Source organism: Pleurodeles waltl, chromosome 4_2, assembly GCF_031143425.1.
Source record: "Pleurodeles waltl isolate 20211129_DDA chromosome 4_2, aPleWal1.hap1.20221129, whole genome shotgun sequence".
Lineage (NCBI taxonomy): Eukaryota > Metazoa > Chordata > Amphibia > Caudata > Salamandridae > Pleurodeles > Pleurodeles waltl.
Genome location: NC_090443.1, coordinates 288,480,447 through 288,498,942, shown reverse-complemented (window position 1 = coordinate 288,498,942; position 18,496 = coordinate 288,480,447). Strand labels below are relative to the sequence as shown.

Sequence of the window (18,496 nt, the reverse complement as noted above, 5' to 3'; positions counted from 1 at the left end):
TGCCCGTTTCTGGAATTCTTTGGGTAGATGCTCGATGAGATGCTGCATCTCGTCCCAATGGGCTCTGTCATATCGCGCTAGGAGCGCCTGCGAGTTAGCGATGCGCCACTGGTTTGCAGCTTGTACTGCAACCCTTTTCCCAGCTGCGTCGAACTTGCGGCTCTCCTTGTCTGGAGGTGGTGCGTCGCCTGATGTGTGCGAGTTGGCTCTTTTACGAGCTGCTCCTACGACAACTGAATCTGGTGGCAGTTGTGATGTGATAAAAGCAGGGTCCGTGGGCGGTGCTTTATATTTCTTCTCCACCCTTGGAGTTATTGCTCTGCTTTTGACAGGTTCTTTAAAGATCTGTTTAGCGTGCCTTAGCATTCCCGGGAGCATAGGGAGGCTTTGATAATTGCTATGGGTGGAGGAGAGGGTGTTGAAAAGGAAGTCATCCTCGACAGGCTCTGAGTGTAACAACACGTTATGGAACTCTGCTGCCCTAGCTACCACCTGTGCATACGCTGTACTGTCTTCAGGTGGTGAGGGCTTAGTAGGGTACGACTCAGGGCTATTGTCTGATACTGGGGCGTCAGAGATCCCACGCATCCTGGTCATCTTGGCTCATAGTGGTATGAGCTGGTGAATGTGACGGAGTCTGTGCCGGTGATGTATGAGTTACCGGTGGTGGAGAGGGTGGTGGAGTTACCTTCTTTACCACTTTTGCTTGTGGTGTCTTTTCTTGTGGTTGGAAATCGAGTTTCCTTTTCCTCCTGATTGGGGGAAGAGTGCTGATCTTCCCTGTACCATTTTGTATGAAGATCCGTTTTTGGGTGTGGTCTACATCTGTGGTTTGTAAATCTTCCTCAAACCTGTGTTTGCGCATTTGGGAGGACAGTGATTGTTCCTCTGAGTACGAACTGGCTGTCGGTTCAGTTGCTGGTCGTTTAGGCACCGAAACCGTGTCTTTTGTTGTTTTCGGCTCCGACGAGATTTTTCTCTTTTTCGGTGTCGAACTTTCTCGGCGTCGACCATCTTCGGTGCCGCTGTCTCTGTGCCGAGCAGCCTCGGTGGTGCTGTCTCGGTGTCGACCCTTTTCTGCAGCACTTTCTCGGTCCCGAGATTGCTGCGAGCCTGTGTCTCGACCCGAGTCGGACGACCTCGGCACCAGTTCGCCTTTTTTCGGTGCCGATGGACGGTCACCTACTTTATGGGTTGAGCCATGGCCTGTTGGCAGTGGCGTCCCCTGGGCTTTGTCTGTTTTCCCGTGTGGTGCTTGCTTCGACGTCTTACTCACAGTTTCTTCGACGTCGAATTCTTCCGAGTCCGATTCATGGATGGAGAAGGCTTCTTCTTCTTCTCCCTGTTCCTCGAACCCTCGTTGTCCTGTCGGCGTGGACGCCATCTGCAACCGTCTGGCTCTTCGGTCCCGGAGCGTTTTTCTCGACCGAAACGCTCGACAGGCCTCACACGTTTCTTCCTTGTGCTCGGGTGACAGGCACAAGTTACAGACCAAATGCTGGTCTGTATAGGGATATTTACTGTGGCATTTAGGACAGAATCGGAACGGGGTCCGTTCCATCAGTGTCGATGTTGCACGCGGTCGGGCCGACCAGGCCCCGACGGGGGATCGAAATTACCCCGAAGGGCTACCGGAGCTCTTCAGGATTCGGTGTCGATTCTAATCTAACCCGATACCGAACGAAACAATACCGACGTAGTTTTCCGAAGTTATGACTATCTTTCCGTCCCGAAACACGGAGCGAAAAGGAACACGTCCGAACCAGATGGCGGAAAAAAAACAATCTAAGATGGAGTCGACGCCCATGCGCAATGGAAACAAAGGAGGAGGAGTCCCTCGGTCTCGTGACTCGAAAAGACTTCTTCGAAGAAAAACAACTTGTAACACTCCGACCCAACACCAGACGGCGGACTATGCACAGCATGTGTATCTGCAGCTACACATGCCACCGAACATGGATTTTTCCAGACTATACACTGAAAGTTCAACAACTCCGGGCCTCCTTTGGGGGTGTAAAGCAGAACCTGAGAACAATGGGACTGTGCTATATGTTGTTCCCCGCAAAGCTAAAAGTGATACATGCGGAACACAACCATTTTTTCACCACCCCGGAAGCAGCCTGGGACTGGCTTGAAGTGCACAGAGACGGCCGCATTCATGTGCCACGCTTACTGACTCATAATGATCAAGACTCTAGTCCTGTCCAGGTACCATGGGCGAAAAATCAGAAGGGACACAGAGCGCCTCGACCATCCCATAGGGAGGTAGTACGATCGTATGGAACTCTAGCCTTGGAGGATCTCCATGTCTCCCTGACTCAGCCAACAACAAGATTTGCCTGAAAGTGCGACTCGCTCACTAATCCTTGGGCACAGATGCTGGATGTAACCTACTGAGGGGGCCACCACCAATGGCCCATTTCCCTCCCCATTTCCTTGTGGAGATAACCCTCGTGCGATTGCTGGCTCGGTGTGCATGGTATGCAGTTCTGTAAAGCTGGAAATTAATTTGGATAAATGCACTGAGAAACAGAAAACTGAGAGATTGAGTTGGCACAAAGTGCTGGGCTAAGGTGCGGGCTCCACTAAGCCAAGGGGACCTGCATGCCAGCTTGCTCATGCATAGAATTTTCTGCTGTTGTGATTGAGGGATTGAAAGTGGAGTGATAGATGCAAGTGAGTTTGAGTGTAGAGACTGATGAACACCAAGTATTCTAATACTACAGATTGTTTTTTGTTTTTTTGATTATACTATACTGGTTTGTTTGAATTACGAAGAAATTGTGGGGAAGTTGTTGAAGGTTGGGGGGTGCACAGGTGGTTGTTGTATGGGGTCAAGAGCAACACATTTTCATATTTATTTAGTCCTTGGGACAAGTATGCCCAACCCCAGCCCTTTGGCTGCCAGTTCACTGAGAAAGGAACTGTCTGCAGTTAAGGTAACGTTTGTCAATATATTAATTCTGTTCAAACTTGTATTTATGGTTCATTAATGAAAAGCCTTCATTATTAGTGTGAGCGCTGTAAATAATCACACAACTGAAAGTGGTTCCGGTTCAACAATTGGAGGCTAAGAACAATGTTCTCTAATTAGAGGCACATGTTTGCAGAAGCTAGTAAGCAAGAGTGATGATTCTTTGCTTTTAAAAAAAAATACTGAGGAAAAATTGCAAGTAGGAAAAGAAATGTTTCACTACTATGAAATTTTAGGTGCTATTTCTTTGAAGCACCATTTAGTAAAATATGTTGATGCATGTTAATATTTCCAATAAATATTCGTAATGGAAAATCAGTGTAGCCATTTTCAAAAAGATTATGGGGAGCATGAAAATAAACAAGCACTGGCAAAGCCAACCAATCTGACAATTTTTGCATGTCTCGTCAATGCATGTCTTGTTATGACATGGCTTTTTTAACACTTTATTGTTGTGGGAGCTGCCAGGCCCTCACCATTGTAACAAGCAAGTTTTTGATCTCAATAAGCAGACATTGCCACCAGTGGTGTAACAAAGGCTTAGCACCCGTTCCCCCTCCAGGGGCCCCCCTCAGCACAGGACCTGTCCCGAATGAGTCTTTGGGGGGGAGAGGGGGGATTCCAAGTTCTTTGCAGGGGAGCCCCCTCCAGTTTTGTTATGCCACTGATTGCCACAGTAGTTCCTGGCACTGAACAATACTACTTTGAGTGCCAATATACTCTTTGTGAAAGAGCAGAATCCGATCACTCACTGTAAAGCCAGCCGATGGAGAGAGAGAGAGAAAAATGGAAGTTTAATAAAAACAAAATATCTGTTTTAACGCCAGACCTAATAGGGGACCCAATTATTAAAGAAAGTCACAAAAGAACGCCCGTGGTATATACCTTTGAATTAGTGGCTTTCATGAATTCACAAGAACTTACAGATGTGGGTCAGGAAATGGTACTCCTAGAAAATATTTGTGAACTGTATTTTAGCATGAGCAAATATGCATGTGTAGATTTGATCATGTGGAATATCTATTGAGAGTTTACAAGTTCACTTTCCCTCCAGCAATTTTTTTCCCAGCCCTGGAAGAACTTCTACCTTTGTCAGGAGTACATTTCCAATCTTTCTCATTATGGGAAAAGATAACAGAAGAGCTACTGAAAATTCTTAATACAAGGAAGTTAGTAGGTTTGCAGACTCAAAGGCATTCTAGCCCTGGAACCATTGCTTACTGCTTTCTCCAGCCCCAGCACTGGCATAATCAGAGAGTCTATTGTCAGTGCTCTTATATAATGAGATTGCTACCATAATTTGTCACTGCACTCCATGACACCAAAGGGATAAGTCGTTTTTTTTGCCAGACAAGTAGATTTAAGAAGCAACCTGTCCCATGGACAAGTAGATATTTAATTAAATTCCACACCCCTGCTGAGGGTGGTGGGGAAACTACGGCTGGTCAGGTTAACCACACAATTGCAAGGGCAGCAGTGTTGACATCCAAAGCAGGTTTGATGGATATTTTGGGACTGCATGATCCACGATGGGTACTAATAGACTCTTGACATGGAATGTTCGGGGGCTAAACTCATATGATAAAAGGCATAGGGTGCTAATTTATTTATGTCCCCACGGAGTGCACATAGCGTTGCTGCAGGAAACGCACTTGACACACACACACACACACACACACACAGACGTCAACAGGCTACACACGAAAATGGAGGGGACAGATATACTCCGCCACTTACTCAAATTACGCCTGGGGGTCCACATTTGGATTGCCCCGCAGGTGCCTTTCCTGTTCCGAGGCTATCAAACAGACGTTAATGGTCCGTACCTACTGCTACTCGGATTCCGGAATGGGCTAGAAAGATGGTAACTAAACATATATGCCCGAACATAGAGGATAGAGATTTCTTCTCCGCACTATAGAAAGAACTGACCCCCCACTCATGGATATCCCTGGTGTGAGAGGGGGACTTTACCTGTGTTCTTACTGGAGAATTCGATAGACATCCCCCACAGTCCCAAATTGAGCGACATATGACTAATGCACTTTAGGCGGTAATAGACAGGCTACAATGCACAAACATATGGCGAGCCACACACCCTGACACACAGAAATACACACAGGAATACACATGCTACACTGCAACCCACCTAACATATAGACGACACAGCAGCAACTATTTCCAATGTACAGATCATGGTTAGATTCCTGTTTGACCATGCCCCAGTGTCAATGGATGGTGGGAAGGTGGGGGAAGTGGAGGAAAAGTGTAAGCACTACCTTTTCAGAGCGGAACTTGGTGAAGTAATAGGCAGATTCTTTGATACGAACTCGCTGGTGGCCTCGAATAGGGGCTTGGAGTGGAACTCCTTAAAGTTTGTTGCGCGCAGGGAATGTCTATCGAGGATTTGCAGCACACGCCGCCGATTAGAGTTGGACCTCAAAGAGGCCAAGGGCTTCCTGATCACCATACAGAAGACACGCTCAGAGACTGGCAAAATTTGGGAGACTGAATTACACACAAGTAGCCGCATTGCAGAATTATGGGACAGACCTTACAAATTGATCACACATGAATATCGCCAACTGTTACACAGGCACGGTGACCAGTCAGGCCGATTACTGGCTTGGCTACTGCACCAGGAGATCACTACCCCTCATACTATACCTGAAGAGAACAGACAGAACAAGAGTGACAACACAAGAAAGCATAAATAGGCTACTGAGATACCACCTGAAGACAGTATACAACAGAGGACAGGGCCCACCACTATCGGAGATGCGAGACTATCAGGCAGAGCTGGAACTCCCTCGCTTCAAGGAGGCACAGTGTGAAGAATTAGATGAAGATATCCAGTTGGAAGAACTCAAGGAAGCGGTTGGGGAAAATGTCATGCCAAAAATCCCCAGGCCCGGCCAGGTGGCCAGTCGAATACTATCGGACTTATGGGAACCACTTGCTAAATAAACTACTTGAAACCCTCCAACAATCAAAGAGGCTAGGTGCCTTACCCACATCAATGTGTGAAGCTCAGATTATCATGCTCATACACACCCCTCTATGCTGTGTGTTGACACCAAGATACTGGTCAAGGTCCTCACCACCAGGCTAAAAAGAGTTATATCCCATTTAGTAAACAGAGACCAATGTGGCTTCAGGCCGGGCAGGAGAGCCCATATGAACTTACGTTTGTTGTTTCACATGCTTCACTTAACGGCGGGTATCGAATCTCAGGCAGCTGTGGCCTTACTTGATACTGAAAAAGTGTTTGATACTGTTGAGTGGGAATACATGTGGACGGTCCTGGGAGATATGAGATTAGGATCCAGAAGACTAGCTTGGGTTCATCTTCGCCTCACCTGCCCGGTTGTGCAAGTACTCAGGGACATGGTGATCTCCGACATCTTCCACATAGAGAGGGGGACCAGAAAGGGATGACCATTGTCCGTGCTCCTTTTCCCACTCGCCTTTGGCGCAAAAATTGCAGAGGGAGATGGTGGAGTGGGGAGCGATAGTGGGAGGGTATACACACATCATCTCCTTATATGCAGATGGCACCCTGATATACCGGACAAACCCAGAACGCTCTGTGCTCATATCATTAAATGTCTTGACAGTCTTTGGCGCCATGTCAGTCCTGCGTAGCAACCAGCGCAAATAGCTACTCTTCCCAATGGCCAGTCTTGCGGGACAGACTACCACAGACCTTCCTCAGACACCGCTTGCTTGGAAATGCAACCATTTTCGCTACCTGGGCATACAAGTACCTCAACTCAGAAACTGCCCACTATGATCTAAACACTGGAGCTGCTTTACAGCGCCTGAAGAACTCCTTTGGGTTCTGGATTAAGCTCCCGCTCTCCATTATGGTAAAAGCGGTCTTGAGCAGAATGGTTCTCCCCCACTGCCTATACATACACTGCAGAACTCGCCTGTGACTCATTCCTCTGGCCACATTTAAAAACACAACAACACCTCGACAAACTCCTGATCTCCCTTATATGGGGAGAAAAGCAGTGTGGAGTTAAACTACAAGTGCCAAAATTAGATCCAGAGCTAAGTGGACTTGGGGTCTCGGATCTGCAGTTAGACTACTATGCAGGACTTCTATAATACACCATGCAGTGGTGAACGGACAAAATGACTGCTGAAAAGGAACTACTGTGTGAGAGGGAATGATCTCCCTGGATACCTGTTTAGGGGATAGGGAGTCTCTGATGAGGCTCCTTTCTTGGTCTGCCAGGTGGCAAAGATCCGGGAGCGAACAGCCACCGTTGTACTAAAACAATCCCCCCCTATGCAAGATTACTACCCCTGCAATGGCTACCAAGCTTCAGGCAGGCACAAACAGTCATGGACCTAACAAAATTGCACGAAGGTGGCTGTGTAACCGTAGGGGGATCTATACCAACATGGTACATTACTTACACTCAATAAGGCGCAAGACATCTCCTGGTTACCCCCAGGCCAGCATTTGCAATACGTTAGAATCTCCTACACAATCGGGGTCGATGGCCCTCCTTTCCAGGGGAACCAGTGGAGTCCCACAAGTTACGGGGACTCCTTGATCCCAAAATCGCCAGAGATTTGATGTCTCGGATATATAAAGCCCTTAAAGCTGATTGCAGAGTAGATGAGACAATGGTGCAGAATAGATGAGTACCGAATTTAGAGAGCGCTCTCGGTGATTTGGAGTGGAGGAGAGCCTTTGCACAAGTTCGGAATGTGGCGAGTAATGCTGGTTTCAAATTAACCCAGTTTGTACCTATCTCATATGCAAAGGCTCCACAAGATCTACCATACCCACTCGCCCGGGTGCCCACATTATGGGTTCACACCGGCATCCTTCATGCATATATTGTCCTCGATTGTGTGTGTTATGGGCAGCCGCCATTGATGAGCTGAAAGAAATCTCTACAATACAGATTGAATCTTCGCCCAAACATTGCCTATTAGACATACTCCCTCTCCCAAAAACAGGGAAAAATGCATTATTGGTTTGCTTTGTTGGGTTGGCCAAACTCCACTTTGTGATACACAGGTCTCATACCAAACTCCCTATGCCGAAACATTGGAGGGCAGACCTTAAAGTGTTGTGTAGCCATTTTAGTTATAGCTCCATGCACGTTAGTTTAATACACTAGGCCGCTGTGCACCTTGACCTAGATATACTTTATTCAGCTTCGCATTGATATTTTTACAATAACCATTTTTACGGTCTTGTTTTAATTTCTTCTATCTTACTGTTTTGCTCAGTCCAGCACTGTGTTCTCAAACAACACATTCTTGATCACTCTGTGCTTCAGTCAAGGCTACAGTCTGGTACATTGCCGGTAAACGTGGTAGAAGTTTAGTCTCCAACATTCTAACAAAATACACATCCTTACGTAGGGACTTTTTGTTAGAACATCAGCTGTGTTAATAATAAAAACACCTTCTAGTCCCTCTAGTCCCATTACACGTCAAGAGGGAGATTCCAGCCAGGGAACCACAACTGTATGATGAATGCTTTGCTGCAGATGCGGACGCAGATCACAGCCTTTGCTCAGGTATGAGGGTTGATGTCCTCCCAGGGGAACCTGAAAGTCAGGATTAGAGCTTAACATGCCGTGCTCAAAATATGATTTGGATAGGAAATAGTCCATCGATTCTAGTGGCAATATGATAGCCTTATTCTTATGCTTCACTCTCATCGTCACCATTTTAATATTGTTGTGTTGCCACTGCTCTTATTGTCATTTATATACGAGACCGAATTGTGAATGAGAGACCCGGATGGGACCTGAGTGACCACGACTTCCCTGAGAAGTACGATATGTCATGCGCTCGGCTGCCCAATCATCCCTACCTTCCGGAAGAGATGAGGCACTGCTAGTTAGCCGGAGCAAAGCCCGGATTTGGAGCGACAGGTGTCACCCACCGTGGGTCAGACTCAGTCTCCCACACTGTGGACGATCTTACTGCTCAAAATCCAGTAGTCTCATTAGAATAAGGAGAGCCTACGCGAAAAAAGAAAAACCGAAGAGAGGCGGCTGAGGATGGTCCGTACTGACGAAAAGGCCGAATGAGACATAGAAGTGTGGAGTGACATATCAGAGGACCGGGGTATTCGGGAATCCCCGAGGCCCACATAAACCTCACAAGTATTGGACCTGGACATAGGAGGGTCATGGAACCAACTGAACGGGGGGTGAGGGTTAGGGGGGTGGGGAAGAGGGTCTGTTTATGAATGCGGTATAGGAAACCACACCACAGCCCACAGACCCCCCCCCCCCCCACACACATACACACACTTGACCCCCCCGGCACGCAAAATGATGTAGGCGTGGGGAGCAGTTACAAATAACAGGCATAATCACCCAATACACTGACACATATTCCCCACCCTCCCCCACATCTCCATGACACGACATGCAGTGACACTGTGTCCAAGCTATGCGGACACTGCTTGACCATAGATCTGAACACATGATGCCCGGACTAGCCATGGTTACAATTGTTATGGTTATATTGTTATTTAATTGTTGAACTCCATAATAATTTGCACCACAAATAACTTAATGATCCCAGGGGAGGCATGATTGCAGATACTACAGCGAGAAGGTGCCCCGGATGGACTGCCACTTCCTACAAAGCCACGGTACTGCACCAGATAAGCGGAACTTTGCAGTTGAGGCATGCTGTGGCAGACTGAGAACTGCTATGTAGTATATGTGGTTGGGACCTAAAATGGGTAATATTTTCAATTATGCAATCTGACGCTGTTGCCTTTGTAATGATTCACTGGGATATCAAACTGTCTTACCGGCAATGTTAAAGTACAAATAAAAACAAGTTAAAATATATAACACCATTGCCAAAATAAAAGTCAGGATTCTAATTTCATACACATCACTCAGAGCAGTAGTGAATGCTTCTTACCATACAGGGAACATTCCTGTTCCAACACAACCCATGCATGCTACCTATGGACTAGGCCTGATGAGCGGATAGTTAGCGGTAGTATCAGATCACCATTAGGATACACTTGATAAATAAAACAAAAGCAGATGTAAGGGGGACAGGGTGGCACAGTTAAAATGTATCTGCAAACGCACAGAAACAACAGAACGCAGGCGGCTGTTGTTCGCAGCGCTTTGCGTCCTCAAACCAATAATTGAGGGGAGGACACATGTAGTGGTAAATTTTTGCACAAAATGACGGATTAGAATTTCAAGTAATTTTGCTGAAATTTATAGTAATCATGTGAAAGCAAATTGCACAAGTTTTGCACACCCCTAATCAAAGTCTGTTCATATAAGGGCAATTCCACGAGCTGCAGGAAACTTATTAGTTAACACCCTAGCCAAGGATTCAGAAAATGCCAATTTATGACTAAGCAGCAGAACGAGCTATAAATTGTGGGGCAGTTTATATACATGACACATTAAATATCATAGCACAGGATGTATGCCATGGCACTGGTTGTTCATGGCAGAGGCTGTACATCAAGAAACATGTTGTACACCACTGAACAGATTATATATACACCCAACAGCAGCACATATATTATAGCACTGGTTTATACCATGCCTCTATCCTACAAGGCAAGGTTCAGCAGCAACTAGGACAGGGATCAGACTAAGAAAAATTACAGACTCAAGAAGATATTGGTGTGGTTCAGGATTGTTGGTCCTTAGCATAGCTTTGTGAGGCTGTGCTGCCCTACCCTTCTACATTTGTATGGCTAGTCCGGTGTGTTTATCCCCCCTGTGAGCTCGACATTCTTTCAATTCCACTCCCGTTTAACCAATCTGAGACGAGCAACCTGGGCTTCGATGTGGAAGGGGAACCCAAAGTACATCCTTCTTAATGAGATCCCAACATATCTGCCCATCAAGTACAATCTCCTAAATTATAACTTTCTTAACTGCCTCAAAATGCAGAGGTTTGTGACCAGTGCATAACAGCTTGTAATATGTCACTTTACCATGTTCCCAGTATCTTTAATGTTATTTATAAACAACAATGGTGCACTGAGGTATCCTTGTGCGGATAGAATAGTTTACAATAAATTCAATATTATCAGCGGAAATTATACAATCTAGCAGTTAATGCATATACAATGACAAAAAATATAGACGCTACGCGGTAAAGATATTTTGATACTTTTTTTGTATTTTAAATAATAATACGAAATATAGACAATTTGTTTGTTAAATGAATGGGTGGTTATCACACAGTGAAGAAAGACAGAGGAGAAAATATAATTTATTTACAACCTTCTATGTAACTGAAGCAAGGTACCCAAGTAAACATGTGATAAAAAGAGTTGTAAGAGAATCTGAAAATCAACCCTAAACTAGACATAAATCCCTATGCTAGACCACTGAGTTATCAATCGTTTTGTTAATGCTGGGTCATCATCAGAACAAGACAACTTGCACCACTTCCAAGAACTGAATCTAGAGACACCAAAAACAGGGAACACTTTGCTTGCAATGAGTAATTGGGAAGTCGGATTTAATATTGTGACCAAGCACACATTCCTTCTAGTATTAAGCTGTTCTTCAGTTAAAATTTGGCTCACAGACTGCCGCTTGGATAGTAGCAGGCAGTCTTGCTCCTCAGTGAGTCCCGTGATCTAGGCTGTCAGCAGGCCTGTTCAGATTACTATAAAAAAATATAAAAGGGAGGTGGGTGAGAGAGGGAGAGAGAGGGTGAGAGAGGGAGAGAGAGAGAGAGAGAGAGGCTGGGGAGAGGAACAGAGGAAGAAAAAGAGAGAGGGGGGGGATTTTAAGGAGGAAGTAGTATGTCCTCCCTTCTATAACATGTGAATATACCACAATGCTACTCCCTATGGCTACACATCTAAAACAACACATGAAAGTGTCCTTCAATTAGTGCAGTGGAATGTATGGCTATGTGATGGAAGTGGCAGCTAAAAAGGTGCTGAGTTTTAATCTATGCACTATCCCATGCTTCATCGTTGGGTTCACTCTTCTGCGTGAAATTATATCCACTGAAGGCTGTGAAATGTGGAGTGGCAGAAAGGGATATAGAGGTTTCAGAATTTGAGACACCTGTAACAAATGGCAAATTTATATTCGGTGGCCCAATATGCACATTTCCTGCAAATGTGAAGCATAACATTTAACAAGAATAAATGTGTTTGAAGCATATGACAAGCAGGTATTACGACAAAAAAAAAAAAAAAGAGCACGTGATGCAAATGAAAACCAAAGGTTTGAGTACTAATAAGGGTACTTTATGCAAATAACAGGCACAGGAGAGTATTGGCTGTTTAAATTATCTGTTTGCAGGGTGAGTTACAAGCTTCGTTGACAAATCATTCATTGTTTTCTACTGTACATGAGGTAATGCCTAAAAGTCGACTTGAGTTTCTGCCTAAACCTTTTTTCCGGTTCCGAACCGATCAGTACCACCAGCACAAGAATAAACAATACTTCAGCGTCACATACCAGCAATGAATATGAATGAATACGAGGACTCTCCTCTCAAAGTATTGCCCCTTGCTTCATATTGACCACCTACCTGATACTGCAGGGCCAGGTCAGTATGATCGTCTATGTCCACCTTGGCCATCACCACCTTGCCATTCTGCTGGCCAACTAACTTCTCCAGCCTTGGGGCCAGCATCTTGCAAGGTCCGCACCACCTGCGGGATGGAAAAGACAAACGTTAGTTAGTGCATTGCAGAGTGGGACTATATTCATTGTCCCCTCAAGACATCTTAAGAGCTGTTGAAGACGAGACACCAAAGCTCAACAGCTACGTTTTCTTAACTACAGAAAACGAAGATGGCTACAATAAATGTATTTAACAGGGGTCTGACCTTTCCCAAAAAATGTCAAAACCTTCCCTATGAAACCATCTGTGGATGGAGATTAGTGGCTCCAAACAAGAAGCACTTACAGCCCTCCCACTGAGCAACAACATTTCATAAGTCATAGTAACTGAGTTACAATTCCACGCAGTGTACCGAGGGAATTGCTTGGATACTGGGAAGAGAGAGGTTTGACAGACATATCAGAAAGCTATCTGCTGCTTCTTACATTATTTTAGGAGCTCTTTTTATTACATCACTATCAGTGAAATTACCCAGCAATCACTAGAAACACTTTCAAGATGATGCTAAGCCAGGAGTGTTCATCTCTTACTTCCTCTGCCTTATTCACTACAGCAACACTCACTCAGCGTGGAAGTCCACAATGACCGGTGTGGCACTGTTCGTGACTCGTTCTTGGAAATCCTCATCGTCCTGTACATTGAAGATCACCGAGCTTGCTGAAGAGGTGGAGAGGGGTCGGGAGAGGGTTGCTGCATGAATGCCACACCTGTAATAAGCAGCAGTGGAGAGGCGCCACACCGGTGTAGCATTCTTGTAAACAGCTGAGGATAAAGAAAATGGTACCGGTGCAGAGAGTGCCTTGGCTGAAGCAGAAAGGCTGCGCTGCAGGAAAACTCGAAGCGCCATCTCTGCAGGGAAAAGGAAATCAGTCTCAAAAACAAACAAAAAAATATATATATCAAATGAAGTTAAATATAGCATACATCCAGTTCTGTGACATCCACTGCAGATGCCTCTCACTGTTTTTTTTAACACTTTACAGCATTTCATACCTGTTGCCGGAGAAGCAGCCAAATTTACATATTTCAAAAGCACAATGGAGGAGGCAAGGTATATTGAAACCAAGGTAGGCAGATAATCAGAGGCATCTGAAAAGGAAATTTGCCCAGGGGTGACAACTTCCGATTAGGTAAACAAGGCCCATTATTATTATTATTCAGCATCAGATGGGTGGGTCCAAGAGGATGTCATCACGGAAATCCATGCTCTCCGTAGGAAGTCGGACATAGTGAGCAACCCCTCCCCAACAGAGTTGTCCCGCTTCATATGTTTTAAAGGGCAGACATACTTTGATAAATGTATCAACTCTATCATGCAAAATGGTGGACAGTTTTCCATGGCACAAATGTTCCATGCATTGTAGATGTGCATTGGAAGAGCAGTCTATTGCCTCCAAGCCTGAGTTACCACCAACCTCGCTGCCAGCAAGAGATGTGATATTTACCAGTAGGCGTCATGGGGGTAGATTAAGTTGTCCCCAAGGTATCTCAACAGCACTGTGTGAAGATGTAGGGCAGTAAAATGTCCATTATGTTTCAAGATATTAGGCCAATACTCTTGAACATGGTCACAGGACCACCATATACAAAAGAAGGATCTCCTCTCACCCCAGTTTTTCCTGCAGAGCTCTGAGCACCCGAGCTTATTATGCAATCTTTTAGGGATTGATATCATCGAGTGAGCAGTCTACATTCATTCCCTTTGTGTTTCATTCTAACGGAGGAGCGAGTGGCTCTATTTTTGGTTAAAACCTTTATTTTTGCATTTAGTGTATACAAAAACAAACAACATACAGTGCATGCTTACAAGCGCAGGTACCGTATTTCGCATCTTAGTTGATTTACAGTGAGAACCTTCACAGAGTGAATAATATTACATATACCAAGTCGGTGGAATGAACATAAATATGTATAACTCAGAACCTCACTTGGTAATTATATCTCTTCCATACAATAGTGCTCTGTATACCTTCACGTCTCCAGGTCCCCCGGGTCAGATTCAGCATCTGAGTCTCTGTGCTTGTTAAAAGTGTCTAACATTGCCCTCCAGGCTGCCAAGTCTTCTGCAGCTCTTTCATCAGTGCGAGTCACAGGTGTTGTTCCTCCGCAACTCCCCACTAAAGAACATTACTGACCCATAAGGCCCTACTCGGAACCCAAGATCCCATCCACCCAATGGCTATTCTGCACTTAGCAAGAAGCAGTACTAACTGTAGGAGCTTATATGAGATCCAGCGTCCCCTGGGCTTCACACCATGCTCAGCAGGCATGCCCCAGGTGTTATAGGGATGGCAATGCTTACACCTCCCTCAGTTTGAGGCATTCTCTCTTCCCAGAAGCCATATACCCCTGCGCACCGACATGCCAGTTGCAGAAACATATCCCCCTACTCGCCACAATGTACACACTGTGCCACCCTACCGGAGTCAAAACTATTTAAATATGATGGTGTTATGCAAGTGTGGTGTGAATAAAGTGCAACAATTTAAACCAGCTATTGCAGGGCACCGTTTTCACCAAGCCGCATGCATACCCCCCCCCAATTCAAGTCCTCAATGGCTTCCCCCAGATCTGTTTCCCATGCTGGCCACGCTTTGTCATGTCTCCTTGAAGAGCTTTATAGAACATAGTGATGATGTGTCTACCATTCCTCCATCTCAGCAACACCCCAGTGCCTAAGAGGTTAATGCGGCTGCCGGATGTGTACCATACCTCCTTTGCAGTGTTTTGCATACTGCAGGAAATGACCCCGTCCATACACTGAATGTGTTGTGCGCCTTCTGGAAAGTAAGAAAGGCTAATCCTGGGTACAAATCACCTGCTAAGAGGCAGGCAGCCTCCCTCCCTCCCTCCACCTTTCCATGGACATATCAAGATCAACAGAACAGAAGGGTTCAAGATCCCAGATGTGTAATTCCCTGACAAAGGGGGCCCTTGCCCGTACCCTTTTCACTACCGTTTTCCATATCTGGGAAGTGCTTCACCAGACAGGGAACTGGTCTATCCGATCGGCCCCCTCTCATTACAGGTACGATAGTGTGTTGTTTCCAGTCATGCCCCGCAGGAGACTTTTTTCCAGTTGTCAGTGTCTGTCAGCTTCCGGGCCGCATGCTTCAGGTATGCGCAAAATAATAAAATTGTATGTCCCCGGGGGCCAAGTTGCCCTCCTCCATGTCCCTTTTTAAGGCAGACAGAGCCACCCTATTGTGTTTTCCCACCCATAAGAGCGAGATTAGGAGGCTATACAGCTTCCGGAAAAAATTATCTCCATGGGGGGAACTGTGCATTTTGAACTAACTACAAGCACCGTAGGAGGAAGACCATTTTTGCGATAGCTGCCCTCCCAATGACTGATAAGTAAAACATATTCCAGAATTTAACCGACCTGGCCAAACCCCGTAACACTTTATCTACATTAAGATGTTGGTGGTCTGTTGTATATAAGAGCAGCGAAAAGGGACATCCTTGGCAGGTGGCCATCTCCACAGTCCAGGCCTCCCTTCCCACCTTGACACAGGCCAAAGGGTTTTCATAAAACAACTGTACCCATTACCTAAAGACTGGACTGAAACCCATCCCCCAAAGCACCATCATGAAATCACTCCACCTGACTGAGTCGAACCCCTTTTCTAGGTCAATCGATACGAGTGCCATATCCCGATTTACAACCATGGTCTCGAGTAGTACATGAGTCAGCCGCCTTGGACTGAGATCACAGTAAGTGGTCTGTTTGAGGAGGAGTTCTCGGGGTCCCCCCCACACCCACCCAGCTTCAACATGAGGCATATAATACCCCTGCACATGGTGGGAGTCAGTGTTCCAATTCTCTGCGTCTCGAAGAAGTCCTCCAGCAGTTTCTCCCCAAGAACGTAGGAGTAGGTTTGGTAGAATTCAACAGGAAAGCCATTTCCCCCAGGGGCTTTGGCTATGTTCAAATCCCGAAGGGCAGATCCAAGCTCTTTCAGCATGAGATTATCATTTAGTTCTCATGGGCAATCATGTGAGAGGCGAGGCAGGGAAGTCCCCGCAAAAAACGCCTTCGCTATGTCTGGCCAATTCTTATAAACCAGCTCGCTAAACATCTCAGAAGTGCACCACCAGGGAGCCAGTATATCATGTTGGTTCATTACCACATGTCACTCTGGGATTTACATCCTCAGTATTGCTGGGACCTTTTGCTCCTGCCTCAGTATCCAGGCCAAAAGCCAGGCAGATTTATTGCCCTCACTGTGTAAGCGTTTGTTGATGACATGTGAGAGTATGGTTATCTAGGGTTTCCCACATCTCCTGCAAGGCGTGCTGTGTGCACATAACCTCCCCCCATGCAGACGCTGAGTTCACCTCGTCTTATGAAGTGCAGCCAATCTCTGTTCCTGACCCTTGATGTCCGCAACCAGCTGTCGCCTGACTCCACCGGTGGTCCCAATGCAGACTTCCCAGAGGACTGCCTTAAGGGTCTCCCACTCTGTAGCCCTGGACTCAGTGGAGCCCTAGTTACCATCTAGATTGTCCGAGAGTGCATCTCCCAGTGTATCCCGGCAGGCCACGCCTGTTAGGCGATAAGGAGTCATTTACCGTCTCCCCATTTTAGGTGAAGCAGCACTGGCGCATGGTCTAAAAGAAACTCCCAAGATGCACAACTGTCCTCAATGCTCTGGGTTCTAGCCCTGCAATAAGGAGTCGGTCCAGGTGGCTGTACGTGCAGTGTGTCAAGGAATGACAGGTACACTCATGGGTGAAGGGTACACCAGCAGTCGAGGAAATCCAGGATGCAATTAAAGTCACCCACCCACACTACATGGAAACTCACACTGCCCATAGTGAATAGTGGGGCCGTAGGTGTTCAGAATAGTGTTATCCTTGCCATCTAGCGTGCCCTGCAGAAGCACAGAGTCCCATCACACCTGCCTCACTACACATGTTGGAACTGCACCCTGGGCGCTATCCAGACTGCCACCCTGTGGCATATGAAGATTAGGTTGCCAAGAGTACTAGCCTCTCCATTCTTTTTTGTCTGCTTCTGCGCTTCAGCACCCATCAGATGTACCTTCTCCAAACAGGCTATCTGGACCCGGTGGCAACTGAGGTATGAATTAACTCTATATTGTTTGGCATAACCCTTTAACTCCCTGGCGTTCCAGGTGATAGTGTGTGCCATCAGTAATGAAAACGTATGGCCCACACCTGAATCCATCAGATCCATCCCGAAGAGGGAATTCCGTTGAGTGCGGGGACGCCATTTTGTGTGTGTACTGGACATAAGTCACTACCTATGTCCAGCTGCATAATGGTTAATCCGAACCATGGCATGTTCAGAATCAAACATGTCTGAATCATACCCCAATACTGTTGCAAGTACTGGAAGTATTATTCCATGCACTCTGGGGGCTCCTTAGAGGACCCCCCAGCATTGCTACCACCAGTCTTACAGGATTTTCCAGGCAGCCCAAGCTGCTGCCACCCCTCAGACAGGTTTCTGCCCTCCTGCTGCTTGATCTAATCAAGCCCAGGAAGGCAGAACAAAGGATTTCCTTTGGGAGAGGGAGGTAACACCCTCTCCCTTTGGAAATAGGTGTGACTGGCTTGGGAGGGGTAGCCTCCCAAAGCCACTGGTTGTGCTTTGAAGGGCACACTTGGTGACCTCTGTGCATAAACCAGTCCACACCGGCTCAGGGAACCCCAGATACTGCTCTGGCGCGAAACTGGACAATGGAAAGTGGAGTGACCACTCCCCTGTCCATCACCACCCCAGGGGTCGTGCTCAGAGCTTCTCAAGAGGGTCCCTGAGTTCTGCCATCTTGAATCCAAGGCTGGCAGGGACCTCTGGGAGAATCTGAGTGGCCATGCCAGGCAGGTGACGTCAAATGCCCCTACTGATAGGTGGTCACCTTC

General features: G+C 46.4%; 1 protein-coding gene across 6 annotated transcripts in view; it reads right to left on the bottom strand.

The window, feature by feature from the left end:
* Positions 1 to 18,496, bottom strand: part of TXN2 (thioredoxin 2) — a 113,322-nt gene that overhangs the window by 30,470 nt on the left and 64,356 nt on the right. For all 6 annotated transcript variants that reach the window (XM_069231187.1, XM_069231182.1, XM_069231183.1 and 3 more), the window contains exons 2-3: positions 13,168 to 13,453; positions 12,509 to 12,632 (exon numbers count right to left, since the gene is read on the bottom strand). In XM_069231187.1, the coding sequence (XP_069087288.1) occupies positions 12,509 to 12,632; positions 13,168 to 13,453 (410 nt within the window). The remainder of the gene's footprint in view (positions 1 to 12,508; positions 12,633 to 13,167; positions 13,454 to 18,496) is intronic.